The sequence below is a fragment of the Aethina tumida genome, chromosome 7 (genome assembly GCF_024364675.1).
Source record: "Aethina tumida isolate Nest 87 chromosome 7, icAetTumi1.1, whole genome shotgun sequence".
Lineage (NCBI taxonomy): Eukaryota > Metazoa > Arthropoda > Insecta > Coleoptera > Nitidulidae > Aethina > Aethina tumida.
Genome location: NC_065441.1, coordinates 17,551,271 through 17,565,416, shown reverse-complemented (window position 1 = coordinate 17,565,416; position 14,146 = coordinate 17,551,271). Strand labels below are relative to the sequence as shown.

At 34.6% G+C, this 14,146-nt stretch overlaps 1 protein-coding gene across 2 annotated transcripts in view; it reads right to left on the bottom strand.

Annotated features, from left to right (window-relative positions):
* LOC109607172 (protein kinase C-binding protein NELL2-like) overlaps positions 1 to 12,787 on the bottom strand; it is a 34,357-nt gene extending 21,570 nt beyond the window's left edge. For both annotated transcript variants that reach the window (XM_049969981.1, XM_049969982.1), the window contains exon 1: positions 11,957 to 12,787. In XM_049969981.1, the coding sequence (XP_049825938.1) occupies positions 11,957 to 12,011 (55 nt within the window). In that variant the 5' untranslated portion in view covers positions 12,012 to 12,787. The remainder of the gene's footprint in view (positions 1 to 11,956) is intronic.
* Positions 12,788 to 14,146: the final 1,359 nt, after the last annotated feature.

Sequence of the window (14,146 nt, the reverse complement as noted above, 5' to 3'; positions counted from 1 at the left end):
ATTGTACCATTTTCGAAATAAGAAAGAATTAGTGAAGGAAAATTGATAAATATAGATTTGTTTTATTTGATTGAAAAACTTATAATTGTTACTTTATTTTACAATTAATTCTGAAACTGAAACAATAAGAAAATCCTTCAGATACAACTATGAATATTAAACGTAGTTTGTTATATTCCTTTTTGCATACGAAGTTCAAAAACCTTATTTATATTTTTCAATTCGTTGTCCATTAACGAATTAAACTTAAACAAAATATTTTCAATGCCCATAAACATTAAAAACAATCTCCAACCATAAATATGTTCACAAGTAGGAACAGAATTGTTTTCCTGTAAAATAATCAATTTGGCAAAACTGAAATAGTTTCAATAAACTGCACGTAGGAACCGTTCTCAGAAATCTATAATTAAAATCAAATAGTTTAAATCCATAATTTCATCATCCTTTAAATTAATACTGTTAGCAAAGTTCCTTTCACAAAACTAGAAATTCTATTTAGGAATTACTATCGATTGGTTGTGACATGTGACAAAGAGGGTAATTTGTTTATAAATTCGTCTGATAGATACGCATTTGGCAACGTCCGATCGCATTCTATTTTAGATCTGTACCGCGTTATCGACTAGGGCCTCTGCAGATTAACGGGAAACGTCGATAAAAATACGGACCGGACGTACGTCCATGAAAACCGTACGTACACTACAGGAATCGGTTGCAGTGTCGTGGGCATTGCCAAAAGTTCATTGCTGGCCTACGATTTAATAGAACAAGGTCGTCTAACTGCTTGGCTGCGATACACGAAGGTCACCACCACCCAAAAGGACGAAGGAACTATCTACGAGTGTCTATATTTATTTGAGGCAACGAGGGTTATTTGGTGGTTACGGGTTTCAGATAATCGATAATCATATTCGATTTTGTATCTTGCTAACTTTTTAGACCACTAAACTAAAAAAATATACAAACACATTTTCAGACAGTGAAGACATAAATCTAACCTTGTTTTCTTTTTAAGTGTGCCAATAAACAATAAACGCAGAAAACATAATTCATACACGATTTGAAAAAAGTTTACAACACTTACGAACTAAGTGAAAAATGCATGCATTTATGTCGGGTGCCGGAAAGTCGGAAATAAAAAATGATCGAATCGATGTGTCGGTTCTATAAACACACAAGTAAATAGTCTATTTAAATATCGGTTAAATCCTTGAAAAATGGTGTTAGATTGGCAAATATGAACAAAGTACGGTTGCATCGATCGCGGAACCGCATGGAAAAGAAATCGTTGAACGTGGCGATTGTTAATTTGGTAAAATCTGGGTCAATTTTATGTTCGCAGACAGTTACGTTAAAGACATGTACGTTGGGGAGTCCTGTAAAATTTTATCCCACGATCCCGCCGTCTGTGGGACCACGCCGCGGCCGTACCACCTGTAAGTTTGCACGCTAACTTTATGATAATTTACGATACGCGCCCGGTCCATAAACATGTCACACGAGCAACACTTCCCCACATTCGGGGCCACCCTGAAAACCATGAATGGACGCCGCAGACTTTTTTATTAATGAACTCCGATAAAAATTGATTGCGAGAAGAAACCGGTACCCGCGGCACACAGACACAAGGAACCACACAATCCGCGTCGAACACCTTCCACCTTGCACGATGCTGCGAAATTAAAATTCGACCTTTTACCATCATACTTTTATTTGGCAAATATGAATATCTGTTTAAAAAGTTAATTGTTGACCTATTTTATTTCAAATTGGATTTATTTAATATTTCGATGGAATACCATATTTCAATTATATTACATTATAAAATCATGGAATTGAATAAACCAACAAGCAAAGTTACATCATGCTTTTAAAATTCTAATAAATCTATCATTGGACGATTTATTGGAAAATTTTCTCATAAATAAAATGGGCATGAATATGCAAAAAGTTTGCACTAGTGCTTATAAACTAAACAATAACCTTTTAGCAATTGGATCAGTTTGTTTTGATAAGAAGAAGCAAACGGTCCACGTTCTAATTTTAGTTTGCAGTTTCGCTGATAAAGATCGTAAATTTGGCGGTTTGACACAACGGTGCGGCGTCCGTAAATCGTCTGGCACCCATTCGCATATGATTAATATAATTGTTGTCTCTATATTAAGGTGCAGTGGATTTAGCAGCCACGCCAGGTGGTCTATCTGTCCGGTGTTGACAAACGGCCGAGAGATTAACTTCGGCACTCTTTTTTGCGAAACATCCGACTCGGACCACCGGACACCTCATCATTTTGAAATCTGACACCGGACGCTCGTAAAAAGTCTCTCTCTTTCGCTTTCCTATATTGATCACCCCACTTTTCACCTACATACAATTTTTTAACGAGCCCTTAAAAATGGATTTTAAGCAACGTAATCTTCCGTTGGAAAAAGCAAAGTTAACGAACCGACTGAATGTTCGGTTTGCGGTAATGATAGAAATAGAACAAGTTGACTTAATTTATTACCTTAATGCCCTTAATTGTTACTTTGCATTTCGAGAATACACAGGATTCCGTGACTATGCTGTTACCGAAGCGATTCTAGAATCGGTGACTTATCAAGAGTCAGTAATGGGTTTTTAAAATATTTTAACAATAATTACACACAAAGGGTGTCTCTAAATCTCTAAATTTAGGGCAACAAATCAGGATGATTGGTCAAAAAAAGGAAAATAAACTGCTTTCCGTTTATAAAAGTTGAAAATTTTTCTTTTTTTGATTATTGTTTTACTTTTTTCCAATGGGTTAATGAAACTTTTTAAAGTACAAGTAAACTTTATAAACCAATGGCATTTATTACATAGTTATTGAATATACTCGTAGTTATGCAAAATGAGTTGATACTACTTTCCTATTTTATATTTTTTAATTTTAATAGTTCTATTATTAAAAAGTTGTAACACAATCACAATTAGTATAATATGAATATACTAATATGAATAATAATGAATAATGATAATGAATTTTATTTAATTTGAAATATAAATAACTGCTCGGGAAACGTTTTTCTTGAAAAGTACTTATTTTAACAACACCCAAAATGTGTATCTTTATCTGGTACTTCTAACTTTTCTTTTTTAATACCCTGCAAAAATTGTGATGTCGAAAAAATTATGACAAAAGATCAATCAATAGGTACTAAAGTACTAACAGGTAAAAAACGTGTATATTATTTCAAGATAAAGTGATCTGTATATATGTTATTTAATTCTTATTTCAAGTATATAGTATACATGAGGCATTATTTTTAAATTACGATATTTTTTATTATTTTACTCTTTTCCAATACATTAATGAAACTTTTTAAAAAGATGTTTCGAGTAAACTGCATAATTTAATAGTATTTATTACACAATTATTGTATATACTCGTAGTTACACAAAATGAATTGGTACTACTTTCTTTTTTTGCATTTTTTAATTTTAGTAGTGAGTGGTGTTAATAAAAAGTTGTATCACAATCACAATTAGTAGTAGTTTTCATATATGGGGTATTCCATTTAATATACAATATTTTTCATGTATATATTCTACTGTATCCAAAAAATACCCGGATATTTCTATTTAATACTTTCGCCAAAATAATTTTTTTTTTAAGTTCGTAACACTCTAACAGGCATCTAAATCAAATTTCTCGTCGCAATTGTCATTAATGTTTGAGTGCGACACTAAAAGAAAATTTTTCAAGTTTTTTTAGGAACCAAGCTCTATCAAAAACAGCAACATCTTGATGATGATGTTGGCATATCAAAAGGATCACTCCTATTTTCTAAGATGTATTAGCCTGATTTAGCCCCGTGTGACTTCTAACTATTCGCTAAACTCAAAAGACCGCTTCGAGGCTTCGTTTTGTGTCGATTGAGAAAGTAAAAGCCGAATCGAAGAAGCTATAACGGTAAATGACTATTTGGAAAGCTTCGATGACTGGAAAGAACGTTGTATAAAGTGTATTGCATCCGATGGGGAGTAGTTTAAAGACGGTGAAAAAGATTTGGAAGAATTATGCACAGTACTTTTGATAAAAATTCAAAAATTTACACAATTTAGTTCATTTAAAAAAGCTACAGCTGAAAAAATTTTCAGCTGAATTTTGCAAATTTAACACACTTTTACATTTTACCTAAAACTCTTCTTGAAATAATAATGGGATTTGATAAATCAGTAAGTCAAACATTACGGTCCTTTAAAGCAACTGTACTGTACTTTCGTAATTAAAACAGACCATTAGGAATTGTGACCAACGAAATCATTTTTATTTAATGCAAATTTAGTATTTGTGTGACCGCAACTGTTTAATGGACAAAACTCTCAATCAAAGCGGCAAATCTCCGGCCGCAACCACCCCAAAATTAAACCCGTCCCGGCAAAGACAACGGGATAATTGATTGTCCTAATGGAAAGCGCCCGTCCCGTCCCCATGCCGTTATTACTCCCCAGCATTAAGCGGTCCGTTGTTTATGTAGTGCGGTCTCGGGCGACGGGATTTCGGCGTAACGTGTCGCAACCCCAGAACGAGGACGCGCCGTTAGTCAGGTCCCGCGATCGAATTGCGCTGCCCTCGCGTACGTGTGCGAGCGTGTTCCTTGGGGTGGCCGCCCTGCTGCCCCCCCGAACTACATGTACACACCTAATGTGGCCGGTTTAATTCGCTTTAGCGTTTGGGGTTGATGCGATGTTTTAGGCCAGGTTACACACAATATCTATTTAATTAATTTTGACACTAAACATATTGTTCAATTACATAAATGTATATGTATATTGTGTTCTGTAACTGTAAATTTATTCAACGAATATTAGTGGATGGTTTAAAAACATTGTCACGTTCCCAATAATTAGATATAACTACATGGCAAGAATGATTTATTGATTTGTGTGTGGGGGACATTACAAACACAACTATGGGCTGTAATACCAAATTAAGGACAAATTGTTACGTCCTTATTCAATAATCATCACGTTTGGTTGGAGTGCCGGTATTTACCAATTGTTACCAGTTCATAACAACCCCCTATAATTAATTGAAATTTTCATTTAACTAATTGTATTTGATCGTGTGTTAAAGGTAAAATTGTTGGCGTTTAATCTTAACACTAAATAGTATAATATAATTCAGATAAAATGAATGACAAGCTTTATTGGTCTGGAAAGAAATAATAAATGTGTGGTGAGATGCAGCATTTAATCTGGATCAGTTCGAGTTTAGCGCAGAACATTTAAACCTATATTTGAAATTAGCAGTCGTCTTTTTTCGACTCGTTATTTAACTGTTTGGTTTTGTTTGACATTTTGTTGGCATCGGCACAATCAAGTGAATATACACTGGTCGTAAAAATATCGTTCTCGGCTGCATGTATCTCGTTTTTGTGCGTCCGCTAACGCGAACACGCCAATACAATTCAACTTTATTATACGGTCCTTATAAAAACTTTATTCTATCGATAAATTTATGAATGAATGAATATTTATGGACGTCTTTTATTCATATACCAATGCAAATTTATTACGACAATTTTTTAATAACAACAATAATGCTTACGAAACGGAATTGGTGTTGGCTATAATTCATTTTCAAAGCACTTAACTTCATGTTTTGTTCTTTTGCTAATATTTTTTAATAGAATTTAAAATCCGGAATTCATATGAAAATTCTCACCGAATTCATTGCTTTAATATGGAAATTCATTTACGGTTTATGCAGAAAGTCATAAGGACTTTATGTCAAATGGGGAACAATAATCTACGCAATAAAGTGATTGTATTTTCCATAAAATTCCTTTCCAAGACAAAAACGAAACCTGCGAAATATATGTATTCTTAAATTTGTTGTTCAGTTACTCGAAAGAAATGAAAATTTCTTAATTAATATATTTTTTGTTTTCTATACATCTGAATCACCAGACCAATAGAGTACCACAATATTAGTATATCATATTTGTTTAAAGAAATTAGATTTCTGTTAAATTTTCTTCATATAATTCTCGCCCTATTAAGAAACTATGAAAAGTTTAGTTGTTAGTAATCCTTCATTACAATATATTTATCAGCTGCTTTTTGTTTTAAAACGTTAAAGGACCTTTGTTCATGGATCTTCCATAAATATAAGGTAATACAGAAAGCTGATAAATTTTGGAAGAAATGAATGATAATGTTGGTTGTCATTTAAAATTTTTATTCGGGAATTTCTCGGAAATAAAAGGAAAAGATTGATACGTTTTACCAAAGTAATTTAAAAAAGGTTTTCCTTCGTATGATACGAAGTTTACGAAGAAAAGAATAATATTTCGTTCAAATACCTATATTTATGGAATTTGTCTAAAGATAGGCAAACACATGTATGTTATATCCATGAGCTTAAAATTTTGTGAAAGAATCCTTACATCACTCATTCTAAGTTTCAAAGATTTGTTATTCGTTTCCTGTGATTCTTAATGTTTAATAGATAGACAATATGAAAACTCTCAGTAACTCATAAGAATACTATTTCTAATGTATACTTCTCAAAATCTGTTAGCCAGTGTAATTGATGTAAATAATGGTCAAATTCCTTCCTCAACACAAAAATCTTTTGAATGTAACATCAACTAATTAACATATTGGGACTTAAATTTAACAAAAAATTGCCACCTATACGTGTATAAAGCGTGATATTTTCAAGATTAACCTCGTATGATACAAAGTTTACGATGAAAAGAACAATATTTTGTTCAAATTAAAATTTTGTGAAAGTATCCTTACACCACTCATACCATGTTTCAAAGATTTGTTATTCGTTTCCTGTGTTTCTTAATGTTTAAAAGATAGAAAATATGAAAGAAAATATAAAAAAATATTTTTTTTTATGTTCAATTACTCTCAGTAACTCATAAAAATACGCCAAAAAAAAAAACCTGTAAGCTAGTGTAATTGATATAATTAATGTTCAAATTCCTCCCGCAACTCAAAAATCTTATTGAAACTTAAAACTGGAATAACTTCAAGGGAAAACTGAATTTTTCCCTTCCATAACGAATATGAGCAAACAATTTTGAATGGAAAGCATTATTAGTTAAAGTGGTAGAATAGAGGCATCTTAAAAATCAATTCGGTTTTACCTACATGAATAATGCATTGAATTTTCATGGGGACGCATCCCGAATAAAACGGGCTCAGTGTGTTTCTGAATTGTGTAGTGGAAATTTGCATTGAAAACCGCTGCGAATGATCTATGACAGTTGCAGTTGTGTGTTCAATTCACCCTCCCCCGGGACGCAACGGGATAATATTTATTGGAGTGGAAATTAAATTTCGAAATTATCAATTGTGAGAGATAGGAATTACATCAATTTTCGTTTCAATTTAAATTCACTTATGTGTGTTCGAACACGTGAACAATTCCAAATGAAGCAATTACGCAACTAAGCCCCATTATCCCGATGGGGTTTCACAATTTGTGCGTTAAACAAACGCTGATTGCCCCCAAAAGGCGCAACATAATTCCTCGTGGTATGGTCAAGATATTCCCGCTCCGTTGTCCGTCGAATCCTCGATAATTTCGTGTCAAGGCGAATCGCACGCGGACAAGGGAGAAGAAAACGAATCATTTTCTTCAATCATCGTTAGCAATCGGGATTGTTCAATTTTCAATTTTACATTATAACTACGTAATTGATTAAGGTCATGGTCGTTGTACGTGCTCCTGTTTACAAACATACATTTATACAATTAAGAACGCAAATTTCCACTTTGCCACCAAAACATATCAAAACACATTCATATATTTCCTTGTTTCTTACTATCAATTTGCCTTATTTAATATAGGGGGTAATAAAATAGTCGGGAGGTAAGTGGACTGACTAGCCATTTGGAGCCATATTACATTTTTACAAAAAATATCGAAATTATGGTAACATTCCAAAAAAATTGCACAGTAATTTAACCAAATGACAAATAGCAATTATGATTCTTTGAAGTAAAATGTAGTTTATACTGTACATAATACTCGATATTAAAAATAAATTACATGTAAAATATTTGCAAAAAATGTTACTTTAGAATAAAAATGAACTGCATGAAATTTTTACACTATACAGGTTGTTTCAGATTACTCCAATCAAAGTGTATTCATTTTTATTTAATTACAGAGGTTCGCTTAATTTACCTTGTTTTATCTTTATTAATTTGTTGAAAATCTAAATATTGAGAGGTGAAAAGAAAGAAAATATTGTAAGTAACGACGAAAATCGGCGTGTAGTTTGCCCCGTAGACCGTCTCGTAAATAAACCTATTAATACAATGATCTCACCGAAACCGCCATTCACCGTCGACCTGCATCGACATCGGCATCGACATCGGCGGCGATTTTTTTTATAGATTTTTGGCAATGAACGGACGACCGGCCGTGGTCCGATCCGTCGAACTAACCAGCAGTCACAACCGCCGTTGGGAGCGTCTGTCGCGTGTATTTTTAACCGGGAATAATACACACCGAGGTGGAACAAGTGGGAGGACGTCGCCGATTAACCGCAGGAGACGCACTGTCTCTCGGAACACCGTCTAATCAGGATTTAATTACGCACGGGACGCATTCTCTCCTCTTCCTCTCGTATTCCTCCGCATTCTTCCTGCGATATTGCCTCCGATCTGGTTTATGGTGTTGTCTGCGTACGAGATTATTAAATCTTTCGCACCCGGGGTGCATTATTTTAATCCAATTTTCTGCGAAATGGTGAACGTAAATTTCAATAAACGTGGCGAAAGAAGAAATGGCACATTAACTGTGTTATTTTAATGAAATGAGAAATATACCTGGAGTGTCGTGCCGTACCCAATTATCTCGTCGACTAATATTCAAAATTAATCAACACATGAAACGACATCCAGACGGAGCTCATAATTGATTGCGGCACTAGAACTTGTCACAATAAAATGTATGTTACGAAATATAAATTGGCAATAATACTTTGTCGGCTCCAATTAAAATTCTCTATAGCGGCTCTTATTTAAAAGCCATTAATCACAAATAAATAAACCGATTTGTCTGACCGTTGTTTTAAGCCTGATTATATTTTTAAATGGCGAGACGAATGTTTAAAATCTCGTTTACATTAATTTATTCTATACGAATGGCGGGCATTTTTACTCGATCACGTTTTTAAAATTAACGTGGATCGAGTGTGCATTTTAATTATGACATTTTCCACGGCTATTGTCATAATTACAAGTACAAGTCAGGTGTCACATCTTACATATTAACGTGTAATGGCGCCATAATAATGTCTAATTGACATTCAAATTCCTTACCTGGAAAAAAACAACAGTTTTTTCAATCACATTAAACTGTAAAGAATTTTGCAGGAAGTGCCCAACTGGCGCTATGAATTATATATAATACACGAAAATAGAAAACGGTCGACACTCCTTTGAAGTTGTTAAGATCACTGCAACATTTTTAAAAACAATTTGGCATTCGCTTTGGCAGAAGTTTAAAGGGAAACATTGGGAAATTGATAGAGTCGAATTATTCTTTGCCTTAGTGGAGACTAAACGACAGAAACTTATGGAATTAGACTGATTAATTAGAGGAACTATAAAAATGAACCAAAGCAGTAATTGTTGGTGTCAGTTGGGAACTTTCAGTTTCCGTTTAGACGTGGTCAGTTCATAAACGTGAAATTGGCACCGCGACATGTCAACATTTGAATCCATTCGTAAATAACGACTTGTACACATGCCGACCAAATCAATTTTTTCTGCAGCACATTGGCACACAATTGGCCAACATCTCCGTCACTGACTATAAATAAAAATATTATGCTATTCTTTTCTTGGAACTCTCCGATGGATAATTAATCAATAAATATAGATTATTTAATTAGAATGTGTGTTTGCTAGCAGGAAAACTCGTGGTACACAAAATGATTGAACCAATACATTTTTGTTTAATCTTGATTTACGTTTTCTATTCTTTAATTTTAGTACAATCGATTACCATACAATGGAATGATCTAATCAAAAACGATATGATTCATAAAAAACCATTTGAATTGCAAACCGTAGAAAATCACCAATATATTCTCGATGTATTTTACCTGTTCTAGAAAATGCACCGTTTTATCTGGAGCACTTGCAAAAATTGGCTGTATGTTGCTGTTTTTGGGGTTACCTAAAATTTTATGCTTCTCTAGTAATAAATTTGATCGTATCAGGCATTTTATTGACATAAAACGCAATTTACCAATGCCCAACTAAAAACTGGGCCAACAATATTGGAAGTTTGCGTGAGTGTACCGCAGCTTATAAAATAATAAAATCCTACCGAATGTTTTAGATGTCATTAAACCGGCGTCAAATCAATAATTCTTTGAATGGCCGAACATAAATAATGGGAAATAATTAGTAATTTGACGTTCTAATTGGAAAGAAACGTGTTTGATAGTTGCATTAGCGGAATCCTAATGATAAATTAGCAATTAAACTATTGTTAATCAAATAGGAAAAATATTTTAATTATAAAACATTATTAAATAACATATCAATGAACGTGGCGTGATATTTCAACACATTCAGCATTTTCTAGTCTTTTTAACGGAATGCGCATATCAAATTTCCGTTAACATATTAAGAAATGCCTAATAAACTAAATAAAAATTGGGTAATTCGTCTGAGTGAATTACGTATCGCAAATTTAAATGTGACTAAATCATCACACCAATCAAGTATTTTGAAACAGGACAGGTGATCATCATTTTTTTTTCAAAAAATAAATAAGATATTATTTGAATTAAAAATGAGATGGCGTGTCTTAGTATTTACTTTCGTTTTTCTGCAAACGGCGAACACGCATCCATCACAGCCGCACATTAATTATTAACCCCAGATAATCCTCTATTTTCATCGATCATAAAAAAGCCGGCGCTCGAAAAAATTTCATTATAAACTTGGGGGAGGGGGTGGAAAGTTAGATGTGAGCGGCGATAACGGTTTCGTGATTAAGCCGTCCGAATCGTATGCAAAATTGCATAGAGCCTGTTCCACTTGCATTGCGGACATTTATCAACGGGGCGCGAAATGCGAAGACAAATGAAAAATGTAATAAACGCAGTCGCACAGACTGGAAAGAGCGCGACCCCCGAAGAACGCTCCGGGCAGCGTTTAATAGATTTCGCATTGTACAACCACAATTTTGTATTAAATAAATACGAAATTCCTTTGAATTTATTTAATTAAAAACTAAAATATGTAAGAATGGTCTGTTAAAACCTGTTTCTATATTTTATACTACTAAATATTGATAAAACAAATTATCTATTAGAGTAATAAGAAATTGGGTGTGTTCCAAAAACTTAACTATTATTTAATTTTAATTAATTTATACTATATATATAAAATATTATTGAAATTTGTAATAAAAATCTGTATAATTTATGATACCTTCGCCATAATTGTAACTTTCCCTTCACCAAAATTAAAATTTCATTAGAATTATATTAATATTGACGTTGACAATTAAATATTACAGTTTTAATTATATTTATAAAAAATTCTTAATAATATTCAATTTTACAAACAAAATTTTGAATAAAATAAATTACCTCATCTTTGTTTTTCAAGATCCTAATCAAAGATTTCTATCATTGGCACTTAGTAGTACTTTTAAGTACATTATTGAAAATCAATAGATTTTGATTAAGTAAAATTATTTGAAATGAAATTTTAAATTAAATATTAATATGAGTCAAAAAATATTTTTTTGCATAACTATCGAAATTGAAATAGAGCTAAATAAAAATTTACGAAATAATAAAAGGGTAGTTTGTAGGTTATGCAGCAAACGTTTTGACAAGTGGACTTGCCGTTATGTCATATGATTGAACTAGCACAGAAAAAATGTGGATTGCATTGATTAATAGAAAAATGAATGCTCTGTATTACTGACCTGAGGCGAGCCACAGCAGGGTGGTCCAAACCGCGAGGGGCAGACCGCTGGCCATTGCCGTTCTACGGAGCCCCGCACAGAATTGTCAACCCGAGGGTGAACCCCCGGTCTTTCGGCCCATTTTGCCCGGAGCCGCACAGTATCAACCGCGAAACGAGCACACGACCAACATAAGAACACAGCAACGATTATTACGGATCGAGTGGTAGACGCCAAAGAACCCGGGGCACGGGCGATCAGCACACGACGCCGGGGACGTCGCCGTGGGTCCGTCTCGGCGCGAGGACACACATGGTGGCGTGGAGTCCGGTCGAGGTGGCGGTCGGTGTTGGTGTCGGTGCTTGTGCCTTTGGACAGCGTGCGAAAGGGACCGATCGCGCTAATCGACAGATAGAGCAAGAACAAGAGCAAAGAGCAAAGAGCAAGAGTGGAGCAGCAGATCAAGTTTTGGGTGTTCGGGAAGTGCACTCACGACACTACGACGGCCGGTACTACACTGGCTGGCGGCTGACGGTGATCGTGCCTGCCGTCGGTCCAAGCTGCCGACCCGACGGTTGTGTGCCGATGGAAGCGGCGTTCCGACGCGCCGGCGCTACCCGCCCCGACTCCTGACCGGACGCTCGCCGCTCTCTTCCTCGACGACGCCGCTATCGCCGCCACCTTCTCCGTACCGACTCGATCTACCGGTGCATCCTTACAAACGACCCAACGACTAAATAAATCAATTAAATCATACCATTCCAATTTTATATTTTCCATATTTAAACTAACAAATATCTTATTTTTAATTAATATCCGTATATTATTATTGCAACAAAAACATTTTTATTATTCAACAATTTCTTCAATATACAATTTACTACGCACGGAGTGGTTTAATGTTCCATTTTTGGTTTGTTTGTTTGCGGCAAACACAAATATTCCTCTTATCTCGACATCAAAGAAATCTGGCCGTGATTCCCCTGTATTCCTGAACATTCTTATTCATTTTACTTACCTCAAACTAATTATGGGAGAAGAAATAAAATAATCATTGTTATTTAATTAAAATAACTACATCAACAATGCTTTCAAATAAATCTTGAACCAATCACATATTTGTATGTATCAAGAAGCACCTCTATAAACAATGCTGATAGATCTTTAATCGTCGAAAAACTGAAAACTGCTTTTGATATACAAATAAAAGTTTTCAATAGGCATAGATATCTTGGACGATGTCATATGTGGAAGTGCAATATGCTGGTTTTCGGTCGAAAGAACACGCGACCATCTGACATTCTGAAGGGTGTGTGCCACCTGTTCCCGGGACTCAGTCGACTGTGCAAAAGACACGACTAGGCCTCCTTCCCCAGGAGTAATTGATAACGGCTCCGGGGGCCACGTGAACCGACTTGGACACGTGCCCCAGCCGAATGATCTTATGTTACGGCTCGACGACAGCAGCTCAGACACACTCATCTATCGATACTTCCGTTTCGGCCCGCTCCTTTGCGACGGATTCGTTCCAACTATTACCTTTTATTTGACGGACGCGAGGTTTTTTGTTTCATTGCCAACCCTTAATTGGTACAGGTAATATGTCAATTATAATTAAAAGTTCAAATTGATTATTCATCCATTTTTTAATATTACATATCTTCAATTACAAAATAAATAAATATAATTACAAAATTCTCCATTCTTCTTAAAACAACCAGATGCTCTCTCTTCTCACATAATTTGATTTATCACTTCTATATGCTCGTTTACCAAAATCAAAGCGCCGCATCTCCAATTTTAGAAGGATGTGAGAAGTCAACTTAATTTTTATGTCACAACTTGATGGAAATATCGCCGATAATTTCCTCAAAACATAAGTTTAATAGTCCATTTCCGGCCAAATACCCGGAAAATATTCAAGTATGTTAATAGAAAATGTGAGAATGTGTCAACATGTACACACCACTTGGTTGGGTGTGAATCGGTATCAGATTTCAAACATTTGTACCTTGGACAGAGCAGGAGGGCACGAGCCACATCTGCGACTAATTAATTTCCTATGTTGGGATGAGTGAATGGTTTTAGGGCTTCCCCATCATTTCGCCGTGTTGAATTTTATTTTCCAGAACAAATTTCAATTTATTTCATCAATTTAATCATGTTGGTGCCCATCTACTTATCATTTTTAACAATTGCATCTTTCATTAA